Genomic DNA, 12,970 nt, shown 5'->3' on the forward strand with positions numbered 1-12,970 from the left:
TGGTATTTTTGTTTTATCTTGCGCTCAGCCCATATTGTTTGGTTGGACACTAAAGTCCATGGGAGTCCAAGTCAAATATAGGGTCTGAGAATCCATGGGGTGGGCAGGTGGGGTAGAGGTAGGTCCCTACTGCCCAGGAGGTGCCCCAACAGCAGGGGACCCACCCCCTTGCCTGGTCTGCCCCACCTACTGGTGTACCAGCCACTCCCTGGGGAGGAGGGAAGAAGGAGAGGGGAGGGAGGGAGGGAGGGAGGGAGGGAGGGAGGGAAGGAGGAAGGGAGCCTCAAACACCAAGGCCAGCCAGGACATCCCCTAGGATCACACTGAGCTCGCCACATCCCCAAAGCAGCCGAAACCTCTGCACCAACCAGCCCAGGTCAGTCTCAGCACCCCCCACCCCAAAATTCCCAGCAAGGCAAACTCTGGGCCTGCTGCCCCTTACCTCAAGGCTACTCCTCCAGCCTGCTTCAGTTTCCCCAACCTACCATTGGCCCCCAAAGTGTCTACCACCCCTGAATCCCTTGACAATCCAATCCCTGGAGCTTCTCCAGACTACCTTTGTCTTTCCAACCTCCACTCCTACCCTGAACCTGTCTCCCTACCCCTTCTCTCTGCCCTGACTCTCATCTATACCTTCCAAAATATCTATGTTCCCCTGATCCCTTAACTGTCCCTGTACCTCATCTCTGCCCCCTAAAACACGCCTTTATCCTCCAAATCCTATTTCTGCCCCGAATCTGATTTTCACTCACCTGAACTTGTCTCTGTCTCCAAATTCTCCCCCAAAACTCATTCTCCCTCCCCAATTACTTCTGTTCCCCAAGCCCTGTCTGCTCAACATCCTTGCCTCTGGCCTAATTTCTCCCTTTGACCCATCGATCTATCCCGAGGTTGCCAAACCCTAGCTCCATCCTTGTACTCCCACCTCTGCCTCAAACCTTATATTTGTTCCCTGTGACTTCTCTCTGATTCCCCAAAACCATTTCTTTCCCCCAACCCCTTGCCTATGCATCAAAATATCTTTGTCACCCCAAACACCAAGTCTATTCCTCCAAATCTGTTCTGTCACATGAATCCTTTTGTCTGTCTTCCCTAAACCCCATCTTAGCTCCAAAATGCCTCTGTCCACCAGATCTCCTCTGTGGCCCCAAATCTTTTTCTACTCCAATTCTATCGATTCTAAAACTCCTCTTGTGCTCCTATAACCCATCTCTACTCATCAGACACATTTCTGCCACTCCAAACCCATCTCTGACCCCTAAACTTTATCTCTGCTTCAGTAAAACCCTTGGACCCCCACACTTTTCCATGACCCTCAGAATCCATCTCTCACCCCCCAGCTATACTTCCAACTTCTCAACTTTGTCTCTCACTCTCAAACTTTACCCCTGATCCTCACCCTTGTCTCACTGCTTTCACAATCTATTTCTGATCCTAAAATGTGACCTTTCAAGGTTGTCTTGCCCTCAAGCCCCCCCTCCCCGTATCTGCTTTCCAAAACCTCATAGTTATACCCCAAACCTCTCTGACTCTTTAATCCCTATCTAACCCTCAAACCCTCCCAAGACACATCTGCCCTCAGACCCCATCTCTGCTCCCTTTAGTCCTGAGGGACCCTCCCTTGAGGGCTGGAATAGGAACATTCATTACCTGGGGTGAGGGGCTGGGCGAGGGGCTGGGCCGAGGGAGAGTTGAGGGTGCCGGCCTGCTGCCTGCTGCCAGTTGGGGCAGAACTTACTCTAGTGGGGCAGCTGATAAGGAGCTTTCATATTCCCCAGCCTCGAGATAAACTTTATCTCTGTCTGGAGACTGATAACTGGGTGGTGGTGGTGGTGGTGGGGTTGGGCCCCTGCCATGAGAGGGGTGGGCAGACCTGGACCCACCAAGTTGTCAGGTGCAGGGGGCTGCTGGAGAGAGATTATGGGAAGTGAGATGAGGATGAGGGGATAAAGGAACAGTGGTGACAGAGACAAAACGCAGGAGACACATAGAGAAGGGAGGGAGAAACAAAGAGAGAGACAGGGACGAAAAGAAATAGAGAAAAAAAGAACAAGAGACGTTCAGAAAGAGAAAGGAGAAACAGAGGCTCAGAAACAATAAGAGAGAGAGAGAGAGAGCACGAGCGAGCGCACAGGAGAGCAGGCCCAGGAACAGAAACAAAGAGTGAGACAAGAACAGAGAGAAAGAGAAATCGAGAGAGAGGGAGAGAGACTCAAATAGAATTGTGGAGAGACAGACAAGAATGAGAAGGAGGCTGAGATGAGGAGCCAAGACACCCTCCCTGGGGAGGGACCCTGAGGCCTAGGTTGGTTATGAGCACATTCACAGGCCATCTTTTCCCAGCATAACCCCCGACCTTGATCCTGACCCTTAGACGGTCTATACGACGGGTTACATAGGCAGGGCATCTGAAGATGCCCTTCAATTCTATGTCCATCGCTCCATCCTACAGGGAGTGAAACTGAGGCCTTCAGGCTCACAGGGCAGGCCAGGGTCAGGGGTAGGTTTCCTAGATTCTCATCTTGGACTGCGTGCAGCGGGGTGTGGTCAGGGCTATGGGGATAGTAAAACAAATATGGAAATAAGGTCATAGGTCCCAGAGAGAGAGAGAGAGAAAGCAGGGAGGGACAAACGAGCAGAAAGATAGAGTGGGAGAGGTGTAGATATGAGTACAGAGGGAGAAACCAAAAAAAAAAGATATAAAGAGAGCTAAGAGAAACAAAAAGAGATAAAGACCGATGGAGAGAAACAATCACAGAGATAGAGACATGGAAAGACAGAGAAAGGAAGAGGAAAAACACTGGACATTTGGAAAAGCACAGAAGTAGAGAGCAATATATATTATGGTAGCACAGAGACATGGAAAGAAACGCAGAGAGCCGGACTTGAGAAGACAGAGTGTCAGGGAAAACGAGACCCAAGGAGACAGAGATACATACAGGGAAGCACGGTGGCAAAGGGGCATAGACCGAGCCGCCGTCTCACAGGTCTTAGCTTGGCCCTGTCCCTAACTTCTATCTGGCCAATGGGGAAACTGAGGCCTAGGGATGGTTGGGACTGAAGGAGACAGAAAGCAGAACTACGGCCGGCCTCCCCAGGGGAGGGGTAATGGTAAGGGGAACACCTCCCACCTGCCCCTTCTCAGAGGAAGCCAGAGGCCTTTGGGTGATTTCAAAAGTTGGGCGGGGATGGCAGAGATAAGCCGTGGGGGATGCTGACCCCCCCATAGAACAGGGAGGAACTCTATCTGCAGACCCAACTGAGGTGGGGGAGGAGGAGTCAAGCCGGAAACCTTGGGGTTTCTGAGAAAGTCAGAAGGCAAGATGCAGTAGATAGGGATGAAATTGGGGATCACAAGAGGGCGAGCCCCCAGGTCCCAGGGGGTGACCAAGGGGTTCACGGGACTCTGATTCTGCACCCCAGCCTACCCCAGCCCACCCCACCCCACGCAAACTCCTGTAGATGGGGAGGGGAGGGAACATGGGGGCAGGGGGAGAAGAGGAAGTGGAGGAGGAGGGGAGGAGAAAATGAGGAGAGGGGGAAAGAGATGAGCAGAGATGGAGAGGAGAAGAATGAAGCCAAAGGAGGGGAGGAGGAAGGAGGATAGGGAAAGGGACAGGAGGGGAAGAGAAAAGAAGAGGGGAGGAAAGAGGAGTGGAGGAGATGTAGAAGTGGAAAGAGGGAGAGAGGGGAGAGAAGAAAGGGGACACCAGAAGAGAAGGGGACAGGGAGAGAGGACGAGGGGGCAAGGGAAAGGAAGAGTGGAATAAGAGGGGGAAGGAGAGGAGGAAGAAGGAGTGGAAAGAGAAGGAGAGGGGAAAGAGGAGAGGAGAAAGCAGGGAAGTTGAGCGAGAGAAGAGAAAAGAAGAGATGGGAGGGAGGGAGAGGAAAGAGAAGAGAGGGAGGAGGAGGAAAAAGAGAATTAAAGCGAGGGAGGAAGAGGAGGGGAAAGAAGGGAACAGGGTACAGGAGGGAGAGGAAAAGAGAGGGAGGAGATGAAAAGCAAATGGGGCAAGACTGGGAAGGAGAAGAGGATGGGGAGTGAGAGGATAGAGCAGAAGACTACAGAAAGATAAAGGAGTGGGAAGGGAGGAAAGAGAGAAGGGTAGAGGGGAGAAGGGACCTAAGGAGCGGGAAAGGAGGGATATACAGATTGAAGGGATGGAGTATGAAGAGAGAGAAGAAAGGGAAGAGGGGCTATGGAGGAGAGGGGGAGAATTTCTACGTCTGATGACCCCTCCTGTCCTCACAGGTCAAACCTCAGAGGCCCCATGGAGTTCCCAGGCCTGGGGGCCCTGGGGACCTCTGAGCCCCTGCCCCAGTTTGTGGACCCTGCCTTGGTGTCCTCACTACCAGAGTCGGGGGTCTTCTTCCCCTCTGGGCCTGAGGGGTTGGATGCAGCAGCCTCCTCCACTGCTCCAAGCACCGCTTCAGCTACAGCTGCTGCACTGGCTTACTACAGGGATGCTGAGGCCTACAGACACTCCCCAGGTAACTCCATTGTGTGGCTTTCCTGGAACTGGTTCTATGCTGTCGGGGTTGCCATGGAGACCCTTAGCTAGGGGAGAATCCCACAAGGAAGACATCTTGAAAATGGCCAGAAGACTTCACATGGCTGGACTTACCACTTTCCTGGTTAAGTCCAGACCTGAGGATGTCCATGCTCAACACGCCACATTGGGAAGCAGTGTTCGAAGTAGGTAGTGGTGGCCCTAGTTGTTGAGTGGTCCATGGGGCTTCAAACCACAGCAGTTGTCCTTAAAACCCATTTGGAAATGGCTAGAGGTTACTGTAGTGGCCAGAGTGACCAGTGGGGCTCAGGATCCACGAGTCACTCAATGGCCAGCAGCTGTTCTGGCAACCTATGGAAATGTTAGAAAAGTGGCCACCATGTTGCAGCTATTGGGCACCACTGCACCCTGAAAGCAGGATGGTTTTAGACTATTATGTCCTCTTTCTTCCTTCCCATACCCGCTCCTGCTACAGTCTTCCAGGTGTACCCACTGCTCAACTGTATGGAGGGGATCCCGGGGAGCTCACCGTACACCAGCTGGGCCTATGGCAAGACTGGCCTCTACTCTCCCTCAACCGTGTGCCCCACCCGAGAGGACTCCCCTCCCCAGGCCCCGGAAGATCCTGATGGGAAAGGCAGCAGCAGTTTCCTGGAGACCTTAAAGACAGAACGACTGAGTCCAGACCTCTTGACACTGGGGCCTGCACTGCCTTCTTCGATCCCTGTCCCCGGCAGTGCCTATGGGGGTCCTGACTTTCCTAGTAACTTCTTTTCTCCCACTGGAAGCCCCCTCAATCCAGCGGCCTATTCCTCCCCCAAGCTTCGTGGAACCCTGCCCCTGGCCACCTGTGGTGAGGTTCCCAAAGAGGGACAGGGAGGTTGAAGTGGGGGGGCACATCCAAGGCAAAGCTGGGCTGAGCCTGGCTCCCTCTTCCCCTCTGTCCACCTCACCAGAGGCCAGGGAATGTGTGAACTGCGGAGCAACAGCCACTCCACTGTGGCGGCGGGACAGGACAGGTCACTACCTGTGCAACGCCTGTGGCCTCTATCACAAGATGAATGGGCAAAACAGGCCCCTCATTCGGCCCAAGAAGCGTCTGGTAAGACCCCAGGCCTGCCTCCCCTTATCCCCTTATTCAGGCACTGCTGTTCTCACCCTGTGCAGGAAACCCCTGTCCTCACACACTACAAGAACCCACACCCCGCCATCCCTTCCCCATCCATATAGGAACCCAGCTTTGTTCAGAGGTTCCTATCCTCAACCTGCCCTTGGGCTGCAGGCAGGAATCTCGTCCCCTCCCTCCACAGCAGGTTTTACATTTGGCTACACACTGGGATCACCTTGGGGCCCCCCCCTAGATGTGTTGGTTTGATTGGACTGGGTTCCTGCCTGGATATCAGGATTGTTTTTGATTCCCCAAGTGATTCCGATGTCCGCCAAAGTCAAGAATTACTGATGTAGTCTCCAACACAATATGCAAAGCCTTGGGACAGGAGTCCATATCCTGGTCCCACAGAGAACCCACAGTCTAACACCCTGTACAGGAAGCCCTGCCTTCACCCCAACCCCCACCTCTTGTGTCCTCCATGCCCAGTGCCCTGATCCTCACATTCTTGCTTCCCCCAGATTGTCAGCAAACGGGCAGGTACCCAGTGCACCAACTGCCAGACAACCACCACAACGCTGTGGCGGAGAAACGCCAGTGGGGACCCGGTGTGCAATGCCTGTGGCCTCTACTACAAGCTACACCAGGTGTGCCCTGCCTCTTGGAGCCTCCCCGCTCTCCTCCCCATCCTGCTGACCTTCCCTTCCTTCTTCTTTCCCCTTCCTATAGTCTTCCTACCTCCCCTTCTCTCTCTTCTTCACTCCCTTCCCCTCCTATCCCTGTTATTCTCCCTCTTCCTTCCCCTCTCATGCCTCTCTTCACCTTCATCTTCCTCCCTTCCATTCCTTCCTGCTCCCTTCTCTCTCCCCCATTTCTCATCTCGTTCCTCCTCCCCTTCAGCCATCAGCTAGTCCTATGGCTAGAGGCTTCTCCCAGCCTTTCCCCCAGCTTAGGGCCTCGCAAGCTCATGATTCCTTAGGACGACATCTGTGCCACAGCAGGGGTCTGCTCGCTTAGTCCTTGACCCAGTTCCCTAATCTTAAGGAGAGGGGTGGAAAGAGTATCCATGGTGGAGACACAGCGGGAAAAGTATAAAGTTGGGAAACACTCACGGCCTCCCTTTTGGCAGGTGAACCGACCACTGACCATGCGGAAGGACGGTATTCAGACTAGAAACCGCAAGGCATCTGGAAAAGGGAAAAAGAAACGGGGGTCGAATCTGGGAGGTACGGGAGCAGCAGAAGGATCAACCGGTGGCTTCATGGTGGTGGCTGGGGGAGGTGGTAGCGGGAATTGTGGGGAAGTTGCCTCAGGCTTGACATTGGGCCCGCCTGGTACTGCCCATCTCTACCAAGGCCTGGGCCCTGTGGTGCTGTCAGGGCCTGTTAGTCACCTCATGCCTTTCCCGGGGCCCCTGTTGGGCTCACCTACAGGCTCCTTCCCCACAGGCCCCATGCCTCCCACCACTGCCACCACCGTGGTGGCGCCACTCAGCTCATGAGGACACAGAGCATGACCTCAGAGCAAGGGTAGGGTCTTTCTCCTCTTGTAGCCAGCAGTCTATACAACCCAACCCTCTGGGCCCCAGACACTCCTTAGTCTGGACCCTCAAAGCTTTTGTAAAATAAAACCACTAATGTCCTGAAATTGGAAGTGTGAGTCTGTGTGGGACCAAATAAAGAGCTGTGGTAGGTGGGGTGTGTAACAGTGTCTGCAATTCTTTGATGATGGTGTGAGGCTGAGACGGAATGTGCGACCTGGCACTTGTGACCCTTCGAGATAGTGGGTTATGAGGTGCAATTATAACAGTGTATGTGAAAATGTGTGTGACAGCATCCAGGTTGTGTGGCATGTGTATCCACACATGATGGGGAGAGACGATGTGTGGCTGGCTGGCTGACTGCTCTGTGGGGTGCTGATCATGTGGTGAGGTTGTGAGAGACGGTGTGCATGACACCAGGTAACTTCAAAAACACGGCACAGGCGACTGTATGAGAGGATATGGAAGTACGTGCGTGACAGGGTGTGTTGAAAAAACGTGTGAGGTTGTGCTTGTGTGATTGTGCACCATGCAGGGTGGTTTTGAGATGGTGTGACAGCATGTGTACTGGGCACAGAATATGATCAATAAACATGTGTGGAATGCTGGACAAGTACTGTGTATGACAGTGTGCGGGGACATAACTGTGTGACCATGAAGTACTACGTGTGAGGACATCTTGGAGGGTCTGGTAACGGCAGTACTTCTGTGGAAGTCTGTGTCTTTGAGCGTATCACATATCATGTGCCATGTCACAGTGTCTCTGAGTGGCTGACAATGTGAGCAGCTCTATGTACACTTATTTGTGCAGGTATCAATATATAGAGAGTTTTAGTCAGTGTAAGTTAGGGACCCCCTTCCAAGGGACAGTAGACATGTTTAAGACAGGAGTGGGAGGAAAGAGTGAGGCTGGAATGGTAGCCAGCAACAGGGTCAGAAGGCTAGTCCAGGACCTTGGGGTTGTTCATGGGTCTTCCTGTCACTCATCTCTTATCTCTGTGAGCCCTGCTCGGCCTACAGACCCATGGGAAATGGTAGAGAAGCAGACGTGGAGATTAGAAGGACAAAATAGCTTCCGAGGGGAAATTTTTAGACCCCATAGGTTGGGGAGATCCCCACTGTGCCAACTCCCTCCCCGATATACCTGCTCACCTGGGTGAACTGCTCCCTCTAAAGTGGAACCTGTTCTTCCACTGAACAAACCCTCACACAGGTGCTTACACTGAGTCAAGTTACATCCTAATCCAGACAGGTTAAGTGGCTCTCCCAAGGCCACACAGTTGGTGGCACAGGAGTGAGCCAGGTTTCATGGCCTAGCCTCCACACTACCAAGACGCTCCTAACAGCAAGCAGTACCATTTACCGAGTGCTCACTGTGGTTGACAATGGCTGGAAGGCCTCAGTTGCTTTAGTTCATGCACACCTGAAAAAAAATACTCCAAAGAAAGTATACGCATACTCATTAATAAAAAGGTGAGGCTCCGAACTGTGAGTACCTTGCTCTGACCACATTGAGATTCAGGAGTGGATTTAGGATAGGGGCACCCCCCCCAGAGTGATTCTTGCTTATATTCATTTGGGCTGCTTTTCTCTCTTTTTAAAATCATTCACTTCCTGATTTGCTCAGATCTGGATTTGTTTTGGGGCTGCTGCTCTGTACGGCTTCTCCACTCGAGCCCCAGAGACGGAGACTGTAGGACCACGTGTCCTCAGCATAGTGTGGGTGAGCAGCCGTCCTCAATGGAACAGCATCCCTTCAGCTAGTCACCACACTAACCCACTGCAGAATCGCAGTAGTCCATGCTCATCACAGGGACTGTCCAGAACTGCCCTGGATGCTCCAAAGAATTCCAGCCCTCTCACCCTGTAGGAGCCCCTGTCCTTGTACTGAACAGAAACCCCTTTTAGAACCATTGCTGGAAACGTGCTTGGACCCACCTTGTTCAGGAATCCTGGTCCCCAAACCCTATAAAAATGGTAGCCCGAGCTTAGTAGAACAGGAACCTAGCTCTGGAACTCTAAGGAAACCCTGTCTCTAATTATCAACGGAAAACCTAGCCTGACCCTGGACAGGAACACCAGTGCTTACCTTGTGTAGGAGGCACCCCTATCCAGCAGTAGCACAGGAACCTCGGCCTTACCCTGCTTAGGAATCTCTGAACCCACACTGTAAGGAAGCACCTCTACCGCGCCTTGTAAAAACAGCTGTCCTAAACCTCTTCATGGGCCTTGATCTCTCTGTAGGAATCCTGCCTTGACCTTGGACAGGACACCTCTGTCCTCACACTGTACTGGAGCCCTGCCTTCCAAGTAGCATTTTAGAAATACTTCACTCACGATAAAAGCTAGTTTTGAACCACTGACCTGACTCTGTCTACAGAAATCTCTATTTGCAACCTCTTTAGGAACACTGATTGAGTTCAGGAGCCTTGCTTTCATTGTTGACAAGGACCCATGACATCACTGCACAACAATCCCTATCTCACACCCTACACCATAGAGTCCACAGGAACCTGTGACCCAACTTTCAACATGAACCTTGGTCTTGAACTTACATGGAAAATCCTCTCCTGAACCTGTGGCACAGTGCCTGTCCTAGCCCTCTACTTTAAGCCCAGACCTTTTTGTATACAGGAACCGATAACCTCACCTGGCACAGGACCCCCTGCCTAGACACTATACGGGGTTTCCTGTCCTCACCCAGTGTTGGCTCCATGGCCCGGACCCTCTACAGGAAGCCTTGCCTATAACAGTACTGAAACGTATAACCAGGCTGCAGAAAAACTTTCCCTGACTTTCAAAAGAAATCCTTAATTTGACTAGTTTACAGGAACTCCTAACCTTGCCCTCTTGGAAACCCTCTCCTGACACTGTATAGGAAGCCCTGATGTGACTGTCTTGGGCAGCCCTTGCCCAAGCCTTGTTCCAGAAGGCCTACCCTCACCTTTACAGGAATCACCATCCTGACTGTGGCTAGTAACTGTCACATTAAACAGCATAGCGCTGTGGCGTCTGAAGAATCCTGTAGCAGGCATTGCTATAGGCTTTTCAAACCTGTTCCCTTTCTTCCTGAGCTCACTCACTTTTCCAGCCTTCCTTACAATTGGATATGGACATGGGACAGACTTCTGATCAATGAAGTGTGTGCAGAGTGACATACATGACTCCCAGACTTGGCCCATAAAGGCCTCTCATGGAATCCTCCTTCTCTCTCTTTCCCCATCTGCCAGCTGAGTAGTGAGAGCCCCAAGAACTCAGAGGAGAGCAGAGTCACAAAATGGAAGTTGCCTGGGTCCATGAAAAATCAGTAGTAAATATTCGCATTGGATTTGGTGGGGTTTTTAAAAAAAGATTTTATTTATTTTTAGATAGAGGGGAAGGGAGGAAGAGAGGGAGAGAAACATCAATGTGTGGTTGGCGCTTGTGCGCCCCCAACTGGGAACCTGGCCCACAACCCAGGCATGTGCCCTGACTGGGAATTAAACGGGCAACCCTTTGGTGCCCAGTCCAGTGCTCAGTCCACTGAGCCACACCAACCAGGGCTTACATTGGGTTTTGTATGAGCAAGACATAAACATTTCTTTGTTAAACCCCTGAAATTCTGGGTTTGTTTGTTAAAACAGCTAGACTGATTTGGCCCAATTAATAATAATCTTTTGACTGAATCTGAATAGGAATACCTGATTCTACTATCTATACGAACACAGATCTAAACCTGTACAGAAACACTTGTGTTGACCCTGAACTGGACCACCTGATCTCTTTGTAGGAACCTGTCATAATGTAGTCTAAGAAGCCCCATTCCAAACTTGTATGGGAACCCCGACTCTGGAGCTCTCTAAAAACAACTGTCTTGTCCTGCATAGAAACCCCTGCTTGATTCAGTGGAAGAACAACGCTATAGAAACTATAGAAATCCCTATTCTCATTCTGTACAGGGACATTTGCTTGACCTAAGAGAACAACACCAGCAGTGACCAGACCCTGTCCATGAATTGGTCCTCACACCTCACACAAAAGGAATACCTCTCCTCAGGAAGTATGGAACTTCTGCATTTATGCTGTAAAAGGATCCCAGCCAGATAATGAAAACCGAAGGCTGACACTCCATTGCAGGGATCTGCAAACTCTGGCCTTCAGGCCAAAGCCAGACTGCATCCTGTTTTCACATTTTTGAAGGGAAAGAACATACCAGAAGCTGTATGTGGCCTATGAAGCCTGAAACATTTATTCTCTGGTCCTTCATAGAAAATGTTTGCTGACCTCTGCTTTCTTTTGACTATACAGAAAAATGGGCCTTGACTCTTACAAGACTCCCCACTCTATTACTTTTCAGGTACCACAACCCCAGAATGTTCCTCAGTGTGCATCATTATGTTTTCTTTGGCGTATGTGGAGGTGTAAAGGTCTTAGGGCTGCGATGCTCTTCCACTGGGAAAAACGACTTGTTGCAGGGAAAGAGTGGAAGGGAAGAGAAAGCTGATACTAGGGTTTTCAAGCGGGTCAGAGGGCCCAGCTAGTGGGTGGTGGGGCTGTCAATCTGTTTGTTAGTCAGCGATGCTGAACCCCAGACCGCTTATCTTTCCGGTCCCAGCCTACAGCCCTGTAGGAAATGGTGAAGAATGAGAGAGGGAGATAGGACAAACCCGCCTCCTGTGGGGCTATTTAGACGAGGGGTGGGAAGGAGTCCCCACTACAGGGGAAACTCCCCCTTCCCCCTATGCACACACTTGGAAACAGAGGTTACTCAGTGGAGGCTGTCAGGGAGAGCTGCTGCTCAAGAAACACTCCTCTCCCCAAGTCCGTTCTGGCCCTAGGCACTATTTTATCACAATTTTTCAGATGAGGAAACTGGAGCATATAGATGTTCAGTAACTTGTCCAAGGTCACACGACTAAGGCATGTAACCTCAGTTCCTTATCTGCAAAGTAGCCTTACTAATGGGAACTACCTCACAGAATTGTGGCTTACAACAATGTCTGACACATCGTAATACTTGCTATCCTTACAATCATTTGCCCCTAATAAGATTCCTTTGGCCCCAACGTCCATTTTCGCGACAGGATATTAATAGATAACGCTTGGTGAGTGCTCCCTGTGTACCGCCATGTATACAGCAAGAGCAGAGTGGACTTTTTGAATAACCTTTCACAATCCAATATGGAGTCACTGTCAGCCATGACAGTTACTGTCAAGTGGCAATATGCCCAAGACCGAGGTAATGAGGTGTAATGGAATGCCCTTGGGATGGGACTGCAAAACTGCAATTCTGATAAAAACTCCATCTGGACACCGGTATCAGTAGGACCGCCGCCCATTGCGGGCTCTAAGGACTCAAAGCTTCCACCATCACATGCTCTAGCTTGGCTGTATCACGACAGATCACACTCTGAGCCCAGTAGGACTTCCGCTCCCCCAGACCCATGCTATCACTGTAGCTGCCTGGCTTAAGACCAACGCGCCCCTCTCCATCCGCGGAGGCCGTAAGTGATTGCGGCTTGTCGTATGCTTGCTCAGCTCGTTCTATTGCTCTATTGCCTAAGTTCCTCCTTCCTGCATGCAAACCTATTAGCTTATTTATTGGGGAGGTGATATGTGATTACTTTAGAGGACACTCCCTTTCTCATGACACACCTTCGTGAACATTAACTCAGAGAAATCATTACCACGTTTAGCATCATTAGCACTACCATTTGGCCACCACCAGCCATTTTCCAGTTTAACTGAGCACCAACCCACCCGCGCTACGTCATCACCGCACGCCGCGCGGGAAGCCAAGGGAAGGAGAGAAGATATTCTTTCCTAATACCG

General features: G+C 51.3%; 1 protein-coding gene across 1 annotated transcript; it reads left to right on the top strand.

The window, feature by feature from the left end:
* The first annotated feature begins 262 nt into the window (after window positions 1-262).
* GATA1 (GATA binding protein 1) lies at window positions 263-7,259 on the top strand. Its single transcript, XM_037159620.2, has 6 exons — window positions 263-376; window positions 4,253-4,491; window positions 4,987-5,364; window positions 5,468-5,613; window positions 6,141-6,266; window positions 6,749-7,259. The coding sequence occupies exons 2-6, from the start codon at window positions 4,272-4,274 to the stop codon at window positions 7,118-7,120; spliced, it is 1,242 nt and encodes a 413-aa protein (XP_037015515.2). The 5' UTR covers window positions 263-376; window positions 4,253-4,271; the 3' UTR covers window positions 7,121-7,259.
* Window positions 7,260-12,970: the final 5,711 nt, after the last annotated feature.

The sequence above is a fragment of the Artibeus jamaicensis genome, unplaced genomic scaffold, assembly GCF_021234435.1.
Source record: "Artibeus jamaicensis isolate MK-2021 breed Jamaican fruit bat unplaced genomic scaffold, CSHL_Jam_final contig_60, whole genome shotgun sequence".
In the NCBI taxonomy this organism is placed as follows: Eukaryota; Metazoa; Chordata; class Mammalia; order Chiroptera; family Phyllostomidae; genus Artibeus; species Artibeus jamaicensis.